Below are 23,318 nucleotides of genomic sequence, written 5' to 3' on the forward strand. Positions count from 1 at the left end.
TCAAAGTTTTGTTGCAGCTTTTCAAGCACTACATGGGATGGCTCCCAATTATCTAAAATATTTCAGTTTTATACATCATTATGAGCCTTGAGATCTTCTGGTCAGCTCCTTTTGAGGGCTCCCCAGCCAAAGAAGAAGAACCAAGCTTTCTCAGCGGATTAAGACTTTGGAACGTCTTCCTGTTGACACCAAACATGCTCCCTCATTACTGTTCCTTAGGTCAAAACGTTTTTATACAGGGTTGGTGAAGTGTGGTGTTTCTTTTCATTTTAATATTTTACCTTTTATTGATTTTACTTACAGTATGGAGCAACTTGTTGTGAACGTGCTATAGAAATAAATTTGTATTACAGTATTGAGACGTGTAGACTTCTGTTGTCCTAGAGTGGACTTTAAAAGGAGCGTTTACAAAAAAGATATCAAAGTGCGAAAAGATAACAAAACTGATAGTTTTACTGATAGAACAATCAGATAAGTTTTACCAGCATCTCAAAGCCTTCAAACGTTTCACAGAATAGCGATGACGAAGTTAAACCAGAGGTGAGCTTCATTTAGTTAGTCTGTACAAAAACAAAAAAAATAGTAAACGAGGCAAGTGAACAGAAAGTCCTAAGGTCCATGTTGGGACGTATAGATGTTCCATTGAGTTTCTAGTTGTAATTGTAAGGTTGCCTCCTGCCCTTATTTGAGATGCGTGACGTTTCAGTGAGACACGCTGTGTGCAGTGACGTCGTAAACCGGGTGTTTGACTCGGAAGCTGCAGATAGTAGGACTAGAGCGAAAAGCGTGAGGGAAGAAAGTGGTCGACGGTGCCCTGTTCTAATACACTATTTTAACATCTTAATAGCTTGTATATAGCCTATGCTCACTTCTTAGTAAAAGCCGGGGATTTTGACACCTTCGTAAAATCGAAGGAAAACGGTTAACGTTGCGCTTCTGTCGAGTCTTTCGGTGTTCAGGTTCGCTTCGTTCCCTTTACAGTACAGCCTAAATTATGGAAAATGCCAAATCTCCCGATCAAAATGGGACACCCACACACTACACAAACGGCCTGTTAAACGGATTTCATCAGGCGCAGTCAAGTGCCGGTGGCTGTAATTCTTGCAATTCACAGGGAGATGGTGGAGGAGGCAATGGTAGCGGCACTAACTGTAGCGGTGGCCATAATGGTATTGAAAATTTCCACCATCTTCATCAGGATGTACACAACAATGGTTCGCCTGCCAAACGTTGCCGACTTCGGAGACGAATGGATTCGGGGAAAAAGAACAGACCTCGTAAGTCCTTCACTAATTCAGTCATTTTAGTCTTTATTTGCTGGCCCCTTCCTTGAACAAAAAAAGACAGCAGTACCATTGCGTATCTTAATGCTTAGCTAAATATTTTTGAGTGGACTGGCTTGCTAGTTCCTCATATGTGAAACGGTTTAGAAATAAGCTAATAAGCAATGAATACATTACGGTTTGTTTTGGAGGAAACTGATTACTTGGGTTCTTTTAAACGTCGACGTACTCTGATGACAGACAGCTAGATATGGTGTATTCGTAGAATTTAACGCATCGTCGTTGACGACAAGACGGCAACCAATTAAAATAAAAATATATATAATGTCAGGTTGAACCATTTTGTTCTCTTATTTGCACTATTCCTTAAACGGGCCATGAGAATTTCAATTAGCGAATTAAGAATAGGCGATATATCTTAATCTCAACTACTGCACTCCACAGTTCCGGATGTGCCGCCACCAAAAATATGCAAGCGACATTTATAAATAGCCCATGTCATTGACCCCCGTGCTATTTGACTAAAATATATATAAATATATATTATAATTTACATGAGAACCCAGCACGGTTACGTTTCGCGTTCAAGACATGATTAACTGGTTCAACGTTGGCACGAAATTTGTGGTAATTTGCATTGTGAAGTGTAGCGTTTGTCGTGCGGATCTGATTGGATAACCGCGATTCAGGAGATCTGGTAGAACACGTCTGGTATGAATGACTTGGCGGTTAAACCAATGAGCTGGGAGGACTGTTAAGTGGGTGGGACAGACCAGAAAAATTCTTGGATGGATACACGGAACTCTTATATCTTGTATATAACACAAATGTACAAATTGTAGTTAACGAAGACAGACACGCGGATTTTTTTCAGGGTTATTTCGAGGGTATAAAAGATATGCCTACCCGTATTAAGAGAAATTATGTCTTGCTTACATACCTTACAATTGACAACAATTGACAATAGACATTCATTCTTAGAATCTAATTATTTTAGCATTTTCCTTTTAAAAACAATTGCCGGCCTTAAATCTATGTGTTAAAGTAACAAATGTGGATGTGTTTTTGCCTGTGCATATGCATGCATGTTAGTATTCATAAGCTGTTCCTTTAAGGTGAGTTCAGCAGCATTTGCAGTCTTCTCTACTGTTTTTTTTAGGATGTGTGCTAATGAGTGTTGGCCAGTACAGTAAATGGTGCTGCTGTGCATGCACTGATCTTTCATTTATTCATATGTTGAAGTATCATGACTGTAAAGACAGTAAAATATATAACACAAAATTTAATTTATTCTGGGTATATAGACAATGCTTACTTTGTGTGTGTGTGTGTTTGTGAAAGAGAGAGAGAGAGAGAGAGACACACACACACATCTCTTACTTGCCTTCCTGATTGTCTCTTCTGTCCTTACAGCTGTAGAGTACTTTGCTCTCTGTGAGCTTCCTAGTGAGCAGTAAATGCACCTTTCACCCACATGCCCAGCTCTCTAGTGTTTCTACTGTAGCAAAGCGTAAGGTTCCTCGTCAGATGCATTCTAAAAAAAAGCAAGAAGAGATTGCCCACAGCAAACGTAAGTGTGATGGCATGAAACGTCCATGGCTGGATGCTAGCTAAACCACACAAGCCATTTTATTTCAAAACGGACTGTGTTCTCCAGCCTTGTATTAAATGAGATAATTTAAAATGCATTTAATATTAATTTAATGTGAGATGTGGTTAGACCATTCATGCTAATAATTATACACACTTTTTCTTTTGAAAATGGTCTCTACTATTGATTTGTGCTCATACTATGTCAGCCTGAAGCTTTGTATGTTTCCTTTGGGACATGGAACACGAGAGGATTGTTCGAATATACCCTTTGAACCCTTTTTGCAGTTATTCTTGGCTACTGCTTTCTGTCACACAGAGCAAACTTCTTTGTAACACTATGACAGTGACAAAGAGAGATATGCTTTATTATCGCACAGTCTTAATCATTCCTTAATGAATTTCTGTTCTTCTACCCTGCTGATTGTTGCTTCCTGTGAAAACCTCTTTGCCTATGGTGTTCTGGGAAGTAAAGATCAAAACAGCTTTGACAGAATTTCTAAGGATTATTGTAATTGTTATACTTAATATATTTAATAACAAAAATTTCTTCTCCAGTAAAAACCATCTCTCCAGTCTCAAACTTTGCATCTTCATGCTCATGCCTGTTTGATTTTAGATTATTTTTGTCTCAAAGGATTTGTCATTCATATTGTTAGGCAACCCACACCCAAGCTAGTGTTACCATAACAACAAAAGGTTTCATCTTTCACCGGTTAATGAGATTATACAGGTCAGTTAGCCAAAACGATCTCATTGGTTTGCTGTTTATTGTTATCACTACGAGTTTTCAGTAAGGGAATAAGCTTCATTTTGATGATGTCATGTAGACTGGGCCGAGTCTTCTTGATCTTCTAAGAAGAGCAGGGGCCAATCGTTTGTGTCTAATGGCCGTTCGCTCCGCAGCCTTCCCCTGGTTCGGCATGGACATCGGTGGTACCCTGGTGAAACTGGTCTACTTCGAGCCCAAGGACATCACAGCGGAGGAGGAGCAGGAAGAGGTGGAGAGCCTGAAGAGCATCCGGCGGTACCTGACGTCCAACACGGCGTACGGCGACGCAGGCATCCGCGACGTGCACCTGGAGCTGCGGAACCTGACCATGTGCGGGCGCACGGGCAACCTGCACTTCATCCGCTTCCCAACCCACGACATGCACAGCTTCATCCAGATGGGCAGAGACAAAAACTTCTCCAGCCTGCACACCACGCTATGCGCCACTGGGGGCGGGGCCTACAAGTTCGAGGAGGACTTCAGGACGGTGAGTGCCAGAGAAGGAGGCTGCCACAGGCGAACGCTCACGTGGATAGGTCCACCGTAGGCACTCTAGAATGTTTACATCAGTTCACAATCGTACGCGAATACAGGAAGTAAAGAGGATACTCTGTGCTCTCTCTGTATATTCACCACTTTTACCAATCATTCATGCATGCAGCTTCTTGTCAAAACCGCAGCATGTGATGTATTTGACTTGGAGATCAAATGAAGCAATATGTGTTATGTTGCTAAGTTTGGATTGTTATTAGATGTAGAGGTGTTCACACTGTTCTTCTGTGGATGCATGCTGCCCTATAGGTGGCTAATCTGGAGCTACGGAAGCTGGATGAACTGGACTGTCTGATCCAGGGTCTGCTCTATGTCGACTCGGTCGGTTTCAATGGCCACCCAGAGTGCTACTTTTTCCAGAACCCCTCTGACCCTGAAAACTGTGTCAAGAGGCCATGTTGTCTTGACAACCCTTTTCCCATGTTGCTGGTCAACATCGGCTCAGGGGTCAGCATCCTGGCAGTCTACTCCAAAGACGATTACAAACGCGTCACAGGCACCAGGTACGCAACCTCTGCACATGTCCATAGAATCACTCTACTGAGCTCTCAGCCAATCGTCTTACTGCCTGCTTCATCACATCTCCCACAAAAAGATGTTGACATGTTGAGTAAGACTGCTTTTTCTGTGGGTAGAGAGGTGGGGAGGTGACCATTACATAGTTTCCAGTTTCTACCCACTAACCGGATGGATTTCTCCTAAGAAAGAGGGCTGGGTGGGTGAGGGCTCTGAGATTAAGACCTATATTGTCAGCTCCTACGTCTCTGTTGCCCATGCAGAATCACAGGACACCCAGACCTCTTGGAGGATCGCACTGACTATTGAATTTTCTATGTGTGACAAAACAGACTGCTGCAATTTGCTAGCGTCACTGTGATTGATGGGGAGAGACCAAGTAGGCCATCCGTCACACCTCAACAGCAAGTCCAGTTATGCTCTGTCAGGCTTCGCCTCCGCACGTGGCTGTGGCATCTTGGGAGATCTCGAGTCTGATTGTGGCGTAATTTTGGGAAATCCTCATTTTTAATCACACTTGTTACATTATATTAATCAGACTAGGACTCTGGAGTGAGTGAGCAGTAGAAACATAGATTACAAAAGCAGAGGAAGCTGTCAAGACGGCGGCTCGGGATTTCAAAGAGCGAAGAGTTTAGGTTCATTCCCCGAGTGAAGTACTGGGCAGTAGCAGCTGTCTCAGGTTCATGGTGAACCGCACCACCCACGTATCGGAAGCCGAGTGTGGTGTGCTCTCCATAACGTGGGTCGGGAAACCTAGAAACGCTGAGTGACCTCATACAGATCACACGCTGAAGGAAACACTTGCCGCTTCTGTTCTACCATGTGGCAGCTGTGTCGTGCCTGTTGTCGCTGTGTGGTAAGGACTGGAACTGAAGGGTGGGTGATATGATGGTGTGATATTATCATGATACAATGCATCGTAATCCTTGTTTAAAGCCAGTAATCCTCTATGATAGCCAGCATTCAGTGAAAAGTATTTATTAAATCTTGGAGAAAGAATCTCTTCGCTCCTCTTCAATGCATTTTAGGTATGAGCCCTCATCACGGAGAGTCATTCTGCCCCCTCAACACGGGTGCTATAAATGAGAATATATTCAACATATAACTTGGTACTCTTTCCATATATAAATACAGCTTCAAGTTGACAATAATAAATGAGAAACAACCAAGTTATATACATTAGATATACATAGGAACACAATAATAAAAAGCAATACCTATACCAAAACCACCATAGAGGATGCCGATCTAATTGTTTTCACATGATTTTAATTTAAAATGTCCTGCAATGGAATTTTCTCTCTTGCCTCTCCTGACAGCATGGTTGTGTCCTGCTTAGCGACCTTGAAAACATGTTTGTTTTACCAATATAAAAAACTTCACACGATGGACAACCTGTAACCAACACTTACAAGAAACAAAATGTTTAATGATGTACTCTTTACTTGATACAGTATCTTGAAGTTTTGCCTTGAACTACATTACCACAATATTTCATCAACTACATAAAAAATGTATATTTCACAATAACAATGATTGAACTCCTTTTGTATGGCAGAAAGACAACCATGCTAATTTATCACATTATATCTTTCAAAAGTACTTGAAGGTAAATGAGAGATCTCAGTTTGAATAATACTCCAATAAGTCTTTATAATTTTACTGTGCTATATCTCATTACAAAATATACATTGTCAGTAGTTGCATCAGTAGTTGCATCTTTGTAACAGTTCATTGTTTTAGTCTTATTAAGAATCCTGTTTTTATTTATTTTCTGTTCAGACTGTTCCTCCAGGTCTCCTGTTCTGTAATTCTGTTCCGCATTGCAAAAGTTTTCAAAATTGTCCAGAAGGCACTTTTCTTAATTTGCACTGATAAAACTATTAGCATATAAATTGCATTTCTGTCAGTTGGTTTCCTAAAAAAAGAATGTGCGGACTGCTGTGTCAGTAACGCGTCACCCCTGTCCTTCACAGTCTGGGAGGCGGTACGTTCCTGGGCCTGTGTTGCCTGCTGACTGGCTGTGAAACGTTTGAGGAGGCTTTAGAGATGGCAGCGAAGGGAGACAGCACTAACGTGGACAAGCTGGTGAAAGACATCTACGGCGGAGATTACGAGCGCTTCGGCCTCCAGGGCTCTGCCGTCGCATCCAGGTAGGAGAGCGTCCCTCTGATAGCCTCCGTGAGGGGGCCTGCACAGAGGTGTCATGCCAGAAACAGGTGCTTATGGGTATTTTGCTTTGATGTTTGTTTGTTCATTTTCTTTAGTTTTGGTCACATGATGAGTAAGGAGAAGCGTGATAGCATCAGCAAGGAGGACCTGGCCCGAGCCACCCTCGTCACCATTACCAACAATATTGGTTCCATCGCCCGCATGTGTGCTGTCAACGAGGTCTGGGACATTTCTTCATTCATAACTTATTCTCCCCATCCCAACTCGAATTGTTATGACACTTTATTGTATAGTGAGCATAATAGTAAAACCACTTACTTAACCTCTTAATATTTACATAGTAAAAATTTAAGGCACATTATTAATTAACTGCTCTATTCAGTAACTACATCGAAACTAATATAAAAGCTTTGCATTTACAAGAGTGAGAATTGGGAGTCTGGAACCATGTAATCTCCCTTGGAGTGTAATGCTTTAACATAAAGGCCATTGTTATGACACATGATTCTACTTGAGACTTCAATTTCTTTGTTGAAGCGAAATGCATATGAACCACAAGGGCACCCGACACCCTTAAATTCCCAGTACAGGCAGCAGAAACCCTGTGTGCTTCCAGCTTCTTTACAGTGTTGCCTTGTGGCATGGAGATCAAGCAGCATTGTACAGGGCTATCAAAGCGCACAGCAGAACATCACGGACCCTCCGCATCATGGCGCAGAAGAACAGGACGCACCTTCACATCACAGTGCACAGAAGAACATCAGGACGCAGCGTCATCCCCCTCCACGTTCCCTCTCACCCTTCTTGTGCTGCACAAAAGCACATCTTGTGTGTCACAGTTTTTGCTCGTTAGGACTGTTAGGAAGCGGCCTGCATCGAGCGTGTAAAAGAACGGTCTTCCAAAAGAACAGTCATCTGCGTTGAACTGGAGTCAGTTTAATTTTAGTGGATTTAACAACGGTTACAGTTTCTGTTCATCCAATTACAGGTGTTTAGGTGTTTTAATTGTTGTTCTGACTGTTGTTCACACCAACACTGCAACAACTCGCAGCCAGATGGCAGTCACAACCATACTTTATTTCTTCTTCTTCTCTCTTATAAAGTCCCAGTGATCTTTAAAAGTAGGTGTGGTAGAGCTTCTCCTACTCTCTCTTTGGTAAGTAGGCGACCACAATATTATAATGGGCTGTTTTGTTTGGATTTTAGAAAATCGAGAGAGTTGTGTTTGTTGGGAATTTCCTGAGAATCAACACAGTGTCGACAAAGCTGCTAGCCTACGCCATGGACTTTTGGTCAAAAGGACAATTGAAGGCGCTATTTTTGGAACATGAAGTAAGTTTTGCTCCTTCTGGGAATGTTCACAAATACATTACCATACCTAGTTAGACAATTTTTGACAATTTTACAAAATTATTAATTGGCTTCCTGTTGCCACAACACTGCTGCTGCTAAAGTTAATGTGCACATATAGTACCGACTGAGATGTTTGCAGATGGTTTCACCTTTTATTGCTTTTATGAATGGAATCAAGGTGAATATAATTTGCTCTTTTGACAAGAAAACAACATGTTTTAATTTTAATGTCAAAATGAAAACACATTCTTAGTCTGTATGGGTAGGTCTCAATCCCAGCGTTGTCTGTATGGGAAGATCTCAATCACAGCACTGTCTGTGTGGTTAATTATCAATCCCAGCGTTCCATCTAGCACTTAGTCTGTGTGGGTAGGTCTTAGTCCGGCTTACACATCTGGACACTGCAATTTTTTCTCCATTGCTCTTTAGATAACTGCTCGAGTTTCAAGTACAGCCACAGATTCTCTGTCGGACTGACTTGCCTGTGTGGCGGGTCATTGTCTTGCTGGAAAATAAATCTTCTACCAAGTCGTTCTCTGGTTGCAGACAGAATCAGACTGGCCACCAGAGTTTCCATATATTTAGCTGAATTAGTTTTACCCTCCACCTTCACAACCTGGCCTACAGTTGTCATTTGCAAAGTCTCTTCCATCCTGGCTGCTGAAGCAGCTCCTTCACAATAGCTACAAGTGTCTAGGTGGCCTCTCTCTCTAGTCACTCGGTGTGTGGACATGGCCAGCTCTGGACAGACATACGCAGGGTCGCAGTCCTTCCGTCTCTTGATGAATGATTTAACTCAACTCCGTGGGATGTTCATTGACTTTTCTCTGAGTTGCACAGAATGTTCATTTGTCTTCATGGAGTATTTGTAGCTAGGAATACTGATTAACCAGTGACTGGACCTTTGAGACACAGGCTTCTCTATACTATGATCACTTGGGACACTCACTGAACTCAGGTTATCTCCATTTCACTAATTGCGAGACTACTAGCACTAATTTCCCGGACGTCTATTAAATTAGGTCAGTTGCTTTAAAGGTGGCAATTTTTATGCAGTCACTTATTTTATAATTTTTATTAATTGACATTAACAGATGCCAAATTGTATTACAATGATTTCTTTTATAAAAGCAATAACGTATAACAATAAAATGTGTTATAGGCACTGTATGTCAGATGTTATTGAAGACCTGCTAACCTGCACCTTGTTGCTGTGTGCAGGGTTATTTTGGGGCTGTTGGTGCCTTCCTAAAGCTATTGAAGATGACCGAAGACCTCTGAGGCGTTTAACAGACTCGGAAACTGTCCAACCAAAAGCTGCTGTAAGATATCAGGAAAACCTCCTCCCATAACACGGAAGAGATGCTCAGATTATTTCAGATATTTAGGATGACACCCATATCCTCCTTCCGTTTGCAAGCTTAATGCCAGCCTAATCTTGATACGGGAAAAGGTTTGGAGATTTGTGTGTATTTGCCACTAATAAGAAAGCCTCTCATGGTACAGTCTACTGTAATATGAAGATGTTTGTGTTAGTACACCATGCCCTACAAGCCAAATTCTACTGATTTTTAGACTTGATGTCGCATTCCTCCAAGTCAGTTTTTGTGTATGTTTTAAATGATTGGCCTATAACATGACTTAGAAGTATTACATCCAAAGTTGTATGCAGAATTGTCTCTTTCCCCTTTTCTAAGTCATGGTTCTGGTGTATTCCCCATTATGAATATGCAAAAATAACCTATGCGACTATGTAGAAAAAAACGTTTCTGAGATTTTGGACAGTTTTTTTGTCTGGTTTTAAAGGTCTGATAAGCAAAAGTCATACACTAGTTTAGGCAGTGCTGGAGTTGCTTCTAGTTTACAAGATGTAAAATCCCCCTTGCCATGTGAATAACAATTAATCCATAATATGTGATTAAGGTGATTCCAACACTAAAATGTCAGCATTACTGTTAATACTGTTAATACAACTTCACAGTTAATAAACTGAGCACTGTGGTCTCGAGACATGGACTTGATACCCAGCTCAGAGTACACATTTTCAATGTTTTACTTATTGAACTTTAAAATTTAGTTTTGGAAAATGATACTTCAGAAACCAGGAAAGTCTTGTATACTTTCAGCATAAGATTTTGCAGTATTAGCCAATACAAGTTAAACAGAGAGACCTGAATCTTTTTTCCCCTTTGCCTTTAGCCTTTTTCCTGGGGATTGTGGGGGAGTTCATCATCTGCCAACTATTAACGCAAATATTGATTCTATTTGAGACCAGTTTGGGGACCAAGCTTTCAGTAATTTCTGATCAACAGTTTATTGGTTTCTGAGACTAATATAAGAGTGCTGATTCATCTCTTGTCAGGTAGATGGTGCGTTGGGTCTGTTTTTGTCCCATGGTCTGAATATGGAACCATTCATTGAATGACTACTCCACTCTAATGTTTCATTTTTACCTTTGAGATGTACTTACACTGTAACATTTTCTTTTGTTTGTTTTTTATTTGTTTATATTTAATCCATATTTTGCAGATTTCATCTTTTTTTTTATTGTTATATTTGTGGCATTACATTGTGTTTGTGGTATCGTAGCTTCACTTGACCCTCCACATGTATGCATGAGGGACATGTAAGCATGTCTCCAGCCTTGTCCCAGCCTTGTCTCCTATCTGTCCTACAAATGCCTTCATTGTCCTTTGACATCCCATGTATTACTCCAAGGGAAACCGGCATCATGTCCCTGCTATTTCGAGTTCCTTCCCTGAAGCCACGTACAGATATGGGAGTAAGGTTTTGCCTTCCTGAACATAGTCCTACAGATGTGTGTATTCCTGCCTGAGGGTTTTGTAACTGGGAGGTGTGTTTTAAGGGTGGAGGCTTGCTTCTAATTGAGCAGGCTTGCTTCTAGTTGAGCCTGCTAAGATGAAGGAGATTACAACAGTGTAAACATGTCCTCAAAGCAGAATAGTGAAAAATCCAGAAAATCTGGAATTTCAAGTCCTTAAGACTTTGGTTCAAGTGCTCTTCTCATGAAGAGCTTTTCCTCCTGTCCAGGGCTATGCATTCATATCACAATTGGCCCAGAATGTGGTGAGACTTTAAAACTACCTCCCTGTGTATACGGAATTTTAACACTGCGTTGCTGGTCTATGCGTTTTACCCATCTGACATAAAACAACTTGATGTTTTAGGCAAATTTACCGACAGAAATCTAACTGTTAATTGTGACTGAAGTAACAAAGACTATTCTAATATCAAAATCATTTCCCTTTGGATATAATTACAGGCTTATCTACCCTTCGTAGATTCCAGTAACAGCTTTTATCAGTCACTCAGTTTTTTTTCTATTAAAAACATTTCATACTGCTATACATATGCCTGTTTGTGCGGGCCTTTTATTAAAGGTCCTACACACGTGGAGATGCTGGTGGGATGCAGGTTATGCCTGTCCCGGGGACTCGGGAGCATGCATGATGCTGGAGCTCCCATATAGGCCGTTTGCACATTCCCCTCTTCACACTCCCATTTCCAGCTTCTCAGGCCTCGGAATTGCCTTATGCAGTCGGTCGCCGTTTTGACTCCTGCGTACCTGCACAGTGGCAGTCCAGCGCCGCTCTGAGCCCCTACCACGACCCTCGTGTGTGACGGCGTGCCTTTCGCTGATGAAGACCAGACTTTTGACCTGTTTTTCTTTATATTGTAATATTACATCTAGCTGTTAATTCCGAAACGTGCTGAATTTAACTGGTCTGTTTGTGGGGTTTTGTTTTGTTTTGTTTTTTGTTTTTTTATGCATGTGTTTGTGTATACTGCACTGAGCTCTGAGCCACTGCAGACTGTAATTACTGCAACATAAGGAGTGACATGAACACAGAAGTGTGTGATGAGCTGAGGAATGTTAATGTTGAGGGTGTTAATGTTGAGGGCATTAACGTTCAGGGTGTGCTTTCTGCCTGCTCCACGCCTGCCTACTGCTAGGCTGTAGCATTCTGTGCTCCCCCCCTGCTTTTCTTTTAGTTAAGAGTTTGGTCATGTTTCTTCTGTCCGGACAGTTTAGTAATTCTTTATGCATGTTCATTTACCACACTTGAAAGATTCAACGTTATACCTTCTCATCCTGGACTTGTTTTTAATAACACATTTAATCATTAGCATTATTCGTGATGGATATAGCATACAGATGGTGTGTGTTCATGTGATTAGCCTCAATTGTATGCCAGATTCAGGATCGAATTCAGCTAACAGAATTTCTTGAAGTTGCTGTAGTGTAATCTCTTTCAGTATTGTCCTTCCCTCTCTGTGCTGACAGTATCACTACAACAGTGTGTTTTGTGTTTACATGCTGTAGAGGTCTCCAACTTATTTATGTCCTGAGTGCAATGACGAGCTCATTCCAGCCTGCTCTGAAAATCATGTCATGACAACCTTTTTTTTTCTTCTGTTGTCAATAAATCTTGTGAATACATATTAAATGTGATAATTATGCAATCGAGGTTAGACTGTCTGTGTATGATTTTGTATGTGGGAAGCGAGTGTGGAATATTTTCAGCTCATTGCAAATATCAAATGTTAACCATGATCACAAAAATATGAAAAAGGGGGGGAGGGGGGGGGGGGTGAGAAATGAACATTTATACTTGTTCCTAACAGGGTGTGTGAGACCATCCTTTTTAGTCACTACCCAACAAAGAAACTACTCTTACAAGACTGACAGTGCATGTGGGTGTCGAGTAACTAAGCCAAACAGATTTTAAAAGTAAATACTATCCTGGCAGACCAGTCAGTCGAGTTTCCACAAATGTCCACAATGTTTCTCAATTAGCTTCTGTCCAGACATGCCAATAATTACAAACTTTACTGTTTAATGTTAAAGCCGTTTTATATAAGTTTTATATTGCCAACCGCAATACATCGCTACCGACAAGCGAATAAGAGGCAGAGGAGACCCCTGCCATGCAGAAGTGCGTAATTACTTGCGACGTGTTTGGGGAGTGGAAAAAAAAGGCCGCTAAGCTCATTGGTTCCGCAGCAAGCACGCGCGTCGAAGTGCAATGGTCAGGATGTTCTCGGGGCTGAAAAAAGGCCGCCGGGGAAAACTTAGGATGGTGGTAAGAAAATGTTGGGTCCGCAGATTCAGTACAATGTAACAAAACACGATTTATTAATTTTAGGTTAGTTACTGTAGGTGCACAGACGGACGCGTCTGATAGACCCCGATGAAGAAACAGAAAGCTGCAGAAAGCTAAATTTAGAAATGGTAAGTATACCGACTTTTATTGTTATAAAATGTAATCTACCCAACCCGGCAAACAAATATTGTTATGAATACAATAAATAAACAAATACAGTGAACTCTGTAGCCTGTATGTACATGTAACTAACTTGGTCATTTTAAATATTGATATTGGCAAAGGTTATAGTTAATGATAAAACTAAATCATGCAAATACATTATGCATTATATAAGCTGCTTCTTATTGACACTGAAATCTAACTTGTTTTGAAGAACAATTTATTTCATTTTCAGTAATACTAATATTTTGACAATAGTTACATTTTCAGTGTTAAAACCCCCAAAAGAAAAGGCGTTTAAGGTGTTTGCTATTTAAGCGAACAACGGTATGTGCAATGTTACATAAGCGAGGTGGTTTATATTGTAGCCTACATGTATTGTAAGTTACCGTGGCAAGTCCGTGCATGTGGCTGTATTCAAGGCTTTAGAGAGAGCTTTTGTCATGTTACATTTCTTACAAGTGATCTGAGGTAAGACATAAAAAAAGAAAGGAAGGTCGCCACTGCTGAAAGTCCATAAACTAGATATGCACATATAAGAATAACGATACAATATGAGAAAATGCCTTTTATAAGCTATTAACTTCATCCTGACAAAACAAAGTGGCAAAACTATACTTTCACAAAGATTTACAAAAGTGTGGAAAATAGGTTTCTAAAGTGTGCTTAGAGGTAGGCTTTGTAGGCTGTCAAACAAATATTACATGGTAAGGCGGTCACAGGGGGCTTAAATTGTGGGTATAAAAGATACATTCATAAAGTCACAAACGTTTTATTAATTTTTTCAGGGCAATATGCAGAACAAGGTGTAAGGCTTCCAGTTTGTAATCTTGAGCAAGTGCATGCTTTCTGTTGAAGGAAACTGAGATTCTGCTGTCTGCTAAACTCTGCCCTTTATCCACAAGGACGAAATATTTTCATTGATTATCAATGTGTTTGCTTGTGCATGTTGGAGGTGGAAGGTGGAAGTCGGGAACAAGCAGCCCGTGTTTTCCAGGGAAAAGGATCTTTAAGCATGCTTCAGCTTTTGTCCATGGAGCTTTTGGGGGTCCAAGAGGCAGTCTGCAGTTAGCAATGGACCCTGTGCTCATAAACACCATGTTCTCCACCCAACCCCCTACCAAAGCCCCTTCTCCACCACCAACTGGCCACTTGTAAAAAAAAAATGGTCAAGAACACTTGGATGCTGCTGCACATGCCCAGAGGCTGTCCCCTCTCCTCGGGGGCCAAGGCTTCCTTGTAGGCATGCTGGGATGTCTGTTAATGTATCTGGTTGAACCTGTTACTCATTCCTACTCGTTCGTCTTCCCAACGCTGCTGGCAGGGCGACTGTCAGGGCCCCACATCCACACCGAGGAACTCCATGACCGGAGGACGCAGCGTGTGAAGAGTGCATGTGTGTGTGTATGTGTGTGCGCGTGTGCACGTGTGTTTTGGACGCGCTGCTGAGGCTGAGGAAGGAGCGGGCGCAGCCGCAGCACCCATGGCTCCGGAAAAGAAGAGGAAGAAGGGAGGAGTCCTCCCCCCTGACGGGGGCTGGGGGTGGATGATCGTGGCCGGCTGCTTCATGGTCACCGTCTGCACCCGTGCCGTGACCAGGTAGGCCCTGCTTGGGACGTGCATCTGGCACTGCTTGGTTGCTCCGTTTCCAGCGTGTCATTTCTGTAACATCACATTGTGGCCTCTAGATTCTGTCATTTCGTTTCTGACTTTCAGGAACAATGTAAATACAGAGAAGAGGAAGTCAGAATGGACTGCACTGAATAGAGTAAAAGCCTGGACTTACCAGCGGGTCTTTTGAGTCTAAGGGGTTAAGGCTGAGTGTTTGCTTCTATGCATATAGTGATATGATGTTTACAATGCATATTCCATGCAGAGGCTATGCAGAACACTATATTTAGTTCAGTCCACACTGAGAATTGCTGAAAACAAATCCACCCGTTCACTGAGTGAGTGAGTGAATGTTTTCAACATTTCATGCCACGGGTTGCCCAGTTCAAGTTACATTTGACACTCTGGTAAACAGCTTGGCAAGTTTTCAAACAGGGAGCCAATGTATGAGACCAAAGTGTCAGGGGCAGTAGTCCACTGACCACCACTAATTCCTGTATTTGCTTGTGCGAAAAGGTAGTTTTAGATGGTTTTGTGAATGGAGTTAAATATTTCATATAGTGAACAGCTGTTTATCTTAAGCTGAAAGAGGTTAGAGAAGAAAGTACAGGTGTTAAAAATATTGTTATCTATGCCTTATCTCACAAATCGGACGTTAGATGAAATCAGTGATAATTTCCTAACAGCACAATATTATGAGGACTTTGTCAAGTTCCTAGATGTTCTGATCCAGCTTGTGAAAATGCCAGACAAAGGAGAAAATGGCCTGATTATGCCAAAAATATTAGCTTGCACCTTCCCCACAGAACTGCCCCACAGAACTGACCCTTGCTGAGATAGGAGAGGCTGAGAAGTGTCAGGGTGTATGATTAGCTCCTGGAGCAAGTGACCACTCACCTTTCGAAACAAAGGCTCTGAACCCCTAAGCAATCACAGTCCAACCAGGACTCCCATGAACCCTTCTCAACTCCTGCAGAAAAACATGGCAATATGCCACCAACATGCAGCAAAGGCCAAAACTCTCTTCAGAGATGAGAGAAAGCCCTGAGGTATTTGTATTGAATTTAAAGGCTTTTACTTTGTTCTGCTGAAGGTTTTTTAGTGTTGCATATGTTTATGGGTGTGGTTCAGGACCTGACAAGCTGGTTGAACCCTTTAACCCTAATCTGGCTGGCTCCAAACAGCAGTGCATTCAAAGTGTTCAGGCTGATTAGGACTCGGGGAAGGATATCTCTCCCTCCGATGGCCCCTCGCCAGTGTTGTGCGTGTGCTCTGTGGCCAGTGATTGAGTATGCACGAGTCATTGGCTGTCACGTTCACTCCAAGTGCTTTGACCCTGGTCCCCTGCCTGGTGCTTTCACTGTGTTTGTTCAGGTGCAGGCAGACATGCGCCTCATTACCCCTTTCTCAGCCCAAAACGTCTCACAAGCCTGGGCAGAACTTAGCTTCCTGTTGTCTGGTTAGTCAGCAATACCGGCTGAGTCAGGGGGTCACAGTGTCTGCACTCATCCACTGAACACAGACAATCAGCGATCAGTGCTCACCGCATGGCATGTTTCACAACGCGTACAGTACCGCACAAGCAGCATGCACACTGCACATGCTTGGATTTTGTATCATTCATTATGTTGGATTTCTAATGATAAATGTTTTTTGTAAAAGTTTTTTTTGTCTTTCCCAGATGCATCTCCATCTTCTTTGTGGAATTTCAAATGCATTTTGCACGGGATTATTCTGGAACTGCATGGATCCATTCATTAGCAGACTGTACCACCATGCTTTGTGGTATGTGATCATTTGGGTCTCATTTACTGCACAGTCTGACTCTGAAGCTCAAATGTGAGCCATCTGATCCTGTATGTAGAAAATGCCACGTGCCTTTTCTGATTTGGAACAGAACCTATCCTTTGTTGGCTATTTATGGTGCATTTTGAACTAGGCAAATGTGGTTCTTTCTAACTCCCTGATTGTTGCTCTGTGTTGTTCTTGATTCTTTGACCTCCCATATATTTTGACCTAAAGCTGTGCTCAGCATTGGTTTTATTTTGGTAACATGCATAGTTTTGCCACAGAAGCAGAGACCACCCCGTCCAATAAGACACAGAGCTAGAGTATGCAGGAGGTGTGCCCCCCAGCCCCACCCACAGCCCCGCCCCAGTCCTGCCCCCAGCCCCGCCCCATCTCTTTGGCTGTGTGACAGTAACACACAGTGAACATTTTGACTGCACATGTTAGTGTCACAGCATTGTGTCCTGAAACAGCAGGACTTTTTTATTTTGTCCTGCTCACTGCCATCTGCTGTCATAACAGCAAGCATTTTCAGGGAAGATCCTGTGAAGGACTGTGTGACCCTGGAAAAGGCATTTCTGGGCCATGCCCACTGACCTATAAAAATAGGGAAAAAACGTCAGCATAGGACTTCAGAAATGTTGCAGATATTACATAAAGCCTCGCAGAACTGGTGAACTAGCTGACACGGTAACACTCTTATCGCAAAACTGATAGCAAGGCATCAGCTGGCTAGAGCACTGCAGTGTTCAAATCCAACATATGACTTCTTTTTTAAATATAAAAAAATATTTTTAAATATTTCTCGTGGATTTGTCCATTTAAAAAAACTATTAAAAAAGATTCTCATCATGTCAGCTATGATAAAAAAAATAAAAAAACTGTTAAGCTTTTAGATTAATTTGAGATTCCTTTAAGATTTTTTTGTCGTTTTTGTCTTTTTTTTTTATCTGATGTTTCAATGGCAGCTCCGCTGGGCAGTCTCATGGGGAATCAGCTGTCATGTCGTGTGGCTGTGATTCTGGGAGGATTTCTGGCCTCTATCGGTTTGGTGCTTAGTTCCTTTGCCACTAGTCTGGAATACCTCTACCTCAGTCTTGGGGTCTTAACGGGTATGGTAACACATTAAAACACTAGTTGATAATGCCCCACCCCCTTTAATCTCATTTCCTCTTACAGCTTGTGTTGTTTTGGTCTTCGCAGGGCTTGGATTTGCCCTCTGCTACACACCAGCCATCGCTATGGTGGGAGTTTACTTTTGCGAGAGAAAAGCCTTGGCGTACGGCATCGCCATGTCTGGCAGCGGCATTGGGACGTTCATCCTGGCCCCCGTTGTGCAGCTGCTGATCGAACACTACTCGTGGCGTGGGGCCCTCCTCATCCTGGGGGGTCTGGTGTCGAACCTGTGTGTGTGTGGTGCTCTCTTGCGCCCCATCTCTCTGAAGGAGGGGGAAGCTCATCCACTGCCCGTGGACTCTGAATGTGGGTGCGGCACAGCTCCTCTGGAGGCTGGCGGGCCCGAGCCGGACAGACCGCCCCAGGCAGGGACCGGCAAGCAGCGTTGCCTGCAGTCCATGCAGGAGTACCGGTTCTTGCTCATGCCGAACTTCCTGGCCCTGGCCGGCTCTTTCCTGTTCCTGGCCAGTGGCTGCAGCCTGCCGTTCGTGTACCTGGTGCCATACGCGCTGGACGTGGGCGTCAGCCACCACCACGCCGCCTTTCTCATGTCTATTTTAGGGGTCATCGACATCGTAGGCAACATCACGTTCGGCTGGCTGACTGACAGGAGGTGAGTTGCAGAGGTTCGCCTAGTGTTAAAATAATGAAGGGTCAGCACAAGAATATTCAGTTCCTATAGTTCCTATAATTTCCCTTTTCCATGGTTACCATTTCCTTTAATTCACCAAAAACAATGCTTAAATTAAGAAGTGCATTTAAAAGGCTGTTCTTCTAACATCAGCTTCCACTGACAATTTTGAGAACTGCCAGCCTCCCATTGACAGTACAGACATGTGTTATTCAAAGTAGTGATGACCCGCTCCTGTTCCACGCAGGTGCCTGAAAAAGTACAGGAGCGTGTGTTACATGGTTGCCGTGGCCATGGAAGGCCTCTGCTGCTTCCTCATCCCTCTCCTGCGGACGTTTGCGCTGCTGGTGCCCTTCTCCGTCCTCTACGGCTACTTCGACGGCGCCTACGTTGCCCTAATACCCGTGGTGACGTCCGATGTGGTGGGAACGACATACCTCTCCTCCGCCCTCGGGGTGGTGTACTTTCTGCATGCGTTTCCGTACCTGGTCAGCCCTCCGATCGGAGGTGAGCGCCGGAGTGGTTCACGTTTATTCAAGGGGCCATTCCTCTGTGTTGAGTGTTTTAAACCCTGCAGTAGGTGCACAATGCCAAGGTTTGGATCAGTTCCCCTTTGATGCTATACCAGTGGTAAATGAGTGACACCATTAGGAGACACAGTTAGGAGAGAGAACAGCTAGCAACTCTGACCCTCTGAGCTCGTATCCTTGTAACGTTGTTTAGTGAAACTAAAGCTGTGCTTCACCCTTCTGAAAAGAACATGGCTGAATGGTGAAGCACTGCAATGTCAGCGATTGCCTTGAGTGTACACTTAGACCTTTTGTTTTTAATCCTTCTGTTGCCCAGGCTGGTTGGTGGACACCACGGGCACCTACACCGCAACCTTCCTCTTAAGCGGCTTTGCCCTGCTCTCCAGCGCTCTCCTGCTGGCCACCGTTACCGCTGTGCGCCACTGCCGAGGAATTCAGAGGAGGAGACAAGCCCAGGACTGCATACATGAACAGGGTGAAGCCCAACAGACAGACTTTTTTATAACCACTAATAAGGACCTCCTGATTCGAAATCCAGTCACATTATAACATCAGACCTGTCATTTGTACTTTCTCGGGTATTTGAACTGATTTATTGAAAGCTCTTTGTAGCATCACCAATGCACTTTAAAGCCATGTTTGCTAATGTGCCTCATTCTAGCTTTCTGTCCAAAAGTATTTCATTCCTAAGATGTGAATGGAAACCTTGAAACAGAAATGCTGAGTTAGCGTTGGTGCTTTTTGCATTAAGTGTTTGGTATTGTCATTTCATTTTTCACTCAATATAAGATTGCAGTTAAATTAATTTTTTTTGCTGTTGTTTTAATCTGCAATATTGTGCAGGATTTATATGTATTGGTGGAACAAAGCGTTTTTATACTTAATCCAACACCAATTACCCACCACAAGAGGGCAGTGTTTGATAATGGAAGTTTATGTCGGTACGTTTTTGAAGCTGGCATGCTATGATGAAGATCAAATGTCACATCTAAAATTGGATCTGTGTTAGCATTTAGTAATTAGTTGGGGAAACAATATGTTTCCCCAAACATCTATATTTCAAGAAAGAAGAAAAAGTTTAAAAGATATGTTACAGTAAAAAATACCCCATGTAACAAACTTCAATCGTTCTTTATTATTAACTATTTAGCCATTACAGAGAATCAAGACTGAATAATTGCAAACGAACTATAAATCCATCTATCCATTATCTTTACCGCTTAACCCTCCCGTTGTATTCACGGTCAAAGCTGACCGATTTATAACACTCAAAAATATTGTGTTTTACATCTGATTGCCTCAAGGCCTTATGCCATCCTCCACAATATGTACCTACACATGTAAAAATGATGATTACCTCTTTCATTTATTTTTGAGTGTTTTAATCAACTTTGTAGCACCTGTATTGTTCCCGGTGATTCGTTTATCAGACAGAAAACATCCCCATACACACCACCCCAACTCACTCACACACACACACACACACACACACACACACACACACACCACCCCAACTCACTCACACACACACACATACCCACACACTTACTCACACACATTTCAGACTGAACAATGTCTTTTGTGGGTACACATCTTCTTCCCATGCTTTTGTGCCTATCTCCCACATGAACCACACCTAGACTAATCAATGTATCATCGTCACACAGACCCAGAGCCGGAGTGGCTAATCGGGAGATTCGGGAGGATTCCCAATGGGCCGGCTCATGTCAGTCTCTAGTTTGGGCCGATTTGGAGGGGAAAATAATTTTGGGCCGGATTTGGGCATGAAACTCCCAGGCTGAAAAAGTGTCCCACTCCGGCCCTGCACAGACCCCATATATATAACTTGATGTTTGCCTTGCACTCCTTTTACTCTGAGCACAATGAGTAGGCGACTGACCAAGCAGTTATTTGGGTATCGAAGAGGTTCTGGTCCAGGTTTTTGGATGTGATGAAGAGGGCACTGAAATTGAACCAGAGGTAGAGGAGGATGTCTCAGAAGTGGAACACAACACAGATTTAGATCCAAACTTTGAGGAAACTGAATAGTCGATTCTAGTTCAAGAGTTGGACACTTGCTCTGGGCTTCATCCCCCAAGTCAGAGGAAGTAGAGCGAGAGAGGACAACATCATAAAGATGACGCTAGGGCAGAGCCGGAGTGGCTAATCGGGAGATTCGGGAGGATTCCCGATGGGCCGGCTCATGTCAATCTCTAGTTTGGGACGATTGGGAGGGAAAAATCATTTTGGGCCGGATTTGGGCATGAAACTCCCGGGCTGAAAAAGGGGCCCACTACAGCCCTGCGCTAGGGCCAAAATGGTATGCGACATCTTGTGTGGATGATGAGTCCACCTTCCAACTCTTTTTCCCAGAGTGCATTGAGGGGGGCAGTTATGGCCTGGTGGTTAGGGAACTGGTCTTGTGACCGGAGGGTCGTGGGTTCGATCCCCAGGCCTGATGCCCTGACTGAGGTGCCTCTGAGCAAGGCCCTTAACCCTCAATTGCTCACTTGTATAAAAATGAGATAAAAATGTACGTCGCTATGGATAAGGGCGTCTGCCATAAATGTAAATGTAATTATACTGGAGATGACAAACCTGGAGGGGAAGTGTGGGTTTAGGGACACCTGCAGAGAAATCGGCCTGGTAGACCTCTAAGCCCACATAGGTCTGATGATTTTAGCAGGAGTAGCCTATATTGCTCAAACAATGAGGCTACAAAATATCTGTGGGATCCAGTCTGGCAGGCCTATATTCCAGGCAACTATGTCCTTACAACAGTTTCATTCCTCGCACACCAGCCTCTACCAGTCTGGCTAGAAGTGTGTAAGCCCCAGCCAATGCCCCAGCCCCAGCCCCAGCCCCAGCCCCAGCTGCTGCATCAACCCCAGCCCTGGCTGCTCTCCCCCAACAAGGAAATGGGTCCTTGAATTCACAAGCACACATACATACACACACACTTCATGCTGAGTTTGGTTTTTGGTTTTCAACTTATTTTTTTTACATGACGTTCATTTTGTAATACATTTTCAGTGCCTATTTATATTTTCACTGCTGTTATTTTATGTCTAATTCTATAAATTCATGTTAAACACTACTTTGAGACATTGTTCACAGCTAAATAATGTTGCATAAAAGCAATTAATTTGGTGGTGAAAAATGTTTTTGTGTTAAAAAAGATTTTGACCGGGAACACTAACGTGGGGGGGGGGGGGGGGGGGGGACCCTAACGGAAGGGTTAATCCCGCTAGTCGGGGTCAAGGCGGGGATGGAGTCAATCCCAGCATCATCGGGCGAAGGCAGGGTACACCATGGGCAGGTCGCCAGTCCACCACATGGCCAACATTCACGCACTCCTACGGGCAATTTAGGGCGTACTCACACTAGGCTCTGTGATCCGGGCCCGGGCACGGTTGCCTGCCGAAGCACGGTTCGTTTGGCTAGTGTGAGCGCTCCAACCGTGCCCGGGCCCGGATCAGTTAACCGTGCTCGGGCCCGCTTTAAAGAGGTGGGCCAGGGCACGATTCATGTGGACTCGGGCACGGTTCGCTTCTAGTGTGAGCGCTATCCGTGCCCGGGCCCGCTTGGTGCCTCGTCTGATTGGTTCATTTCGCTGGAACTCAAACATGACATCAGTGATGCGACGCTCACGTTAAACAGTCATAGCGGCAAAGCGATTAGCAGACAATCGTTGTGTTAAATTATCGATAAATCTGTGGTTGCACCGTGTTTCTGCACTCCCAAAACGACTCCAAAAATACAATAAAAAGAGAATCGTGAACTCTATAGTGTTGTGCGAGCGCGCTTTTTTCCAAATAAAGCGGCGTTGTGATGACGTAAGCGTGCTCGGGCCGGGTTGCTGAAGCGAGTGTGAGTGCAGGCCAGCGGGGGAGTGGGGAGGGGGGATAACCGGGCCCCAGCACGGAACGAGCAAACCGTGCCTAGTGTGAGTACGCCCTTAGAGTGACCAATCAACCTAACACGCATGTCTTTGGACTGTGGGAGGAAACCGGAGTACCCGGAGAAAACCCACACAGGCACGGGGAAAACATG

The 23,318-nt window shown here is 43.4% G+C and overlaps 2 protein-coding genes across 3 annotated transcripts; both read left to right on the forward strand.

Annotated features, from left to right (window-relative positions):
• Nucleotides 1-744: 744 nt before the first annotated feature.
• pank1b (pantothenate kinase 1b) lies at nt 745-12,730 on the forward strand. Its single transcript, XM_077000210.1, has 7 exons — nt 745-1,277; nt 3,780-4,132; nt 4,447-4,700; nt 6,693-6,869; nt 6,984-7,107; nt 8,095-8,220; nt 9,463-12,730. The coding sequence occupies exons 1-7, from the start codon at nt 995-997 to the stop codon at nt 9,520-9,522; spliced, it is 1,377 nt and encodes a 458-aa protein (XP_076856325.1). The 5' UTR covers nt 745-994; the 3' UTR covers nt 9,523-12,730.
• Nucleotides 12,731-13,031: 301 nt separating this feature from the next.
• slc16a12b (solute carrier family 16 member 12b) lies at nt 13,032-20,384 on the forward strand. 2 transcript variants are annotated; one of them, XM_077000211.1, is made up of 7 exons: nt 13,032-13,495; nt 14,854-15,128; nt 16,822-16,925; nt 17,897-18,040; nt 18,132-18,717; nt 18,983-19,242; nt 19,582-20,384. In XM_077000211.1, the coding sequence occupies exons 2-7, from the start codon at nt 15,013-15,015 to the stop codon at nt 19,812-19,814; spliced, it is 1,443 nt and encodes a 480-aa protein (XP_076856326.1). In that variant the 5' UTR covers nt 13,032-13,495; nt 14,854-15,012; the 3' UTR covers nt 19,815-20,384. The 2 variants fall into 2 exon arrangements, with proteins under 2 accessions (XP_076856326.1, XP_076856327.1); XM_077000212.1 differs by lacking the exon at nt 13,032-13,495 and adding an exon at nt 15,246-15,297 and having other exon boundaries at nt 14,995-15,128.
• Nucleotides 20,385-23,318: the final 2,934 nt, after the last annotated feature.

Source organism: Brachyhypopomus gauderio, chromosome 3 (assembly GCF_052324685.1).
Source record: "Brachyhypopomus gauderio isolate BG-103 chromosome 3, BGAUD_0.2, whole genome shotgun sequence".
NCBI lineage: Eukaryota > Metazoa > Chordata > Actinopteri > Gymnotiformes > Hypopomidae > Brachyhypopomus > Brachyhypopomus gauderio.

Excerpts from the sequence above, each read along its gene's own strand:
- slc16a12b (XM_077000211.1), top strand. The coding sequence starts at position 15,013 with ATGGCTCCGGAAAAGAAGAGGAAGAAGGGAGGAGTCCTCCCCCCTGAC. Across the intron at positions 15,129-16,821 it reads TGCACCCGTGCCGTGACCAG|ATGCATCTCCATCTTCTTTG; the intron begins GTAGGCCCTGCT and ends TGTCTTTCCCAG. Across the intron at positions 18,718-18,982 it reads GGCTGGCTGACTGACAGGAG|GTGCCTGAAAAAGTACAGGA; the intron begins GTGAGTTGCAGA and ends TGTTCCACGCAG.
- pank1b (XM_077000210.1), top strand. The coding sequence starts at position 995 with ATGGAAAATGCCAAATCTCCCGATCAAAATGGGACACCCACACACTAC. Across the intron at positions 4,133-4,446 it reads TCGAGGAGGACTTCAGGACG|GTGGCTAATCTGGAGCTACG; the intron begins GTGAGTGCCAGA and ends GCTGCCCTATAG. Across the intron at positions 8,221-9,462 it reads CGCTATTTTTGGAACATGAA|GGTTATTTTGGGGCTGTTGG; the intron begins GTAAGTTTTGCT and ends TGCTGTGTGCAG.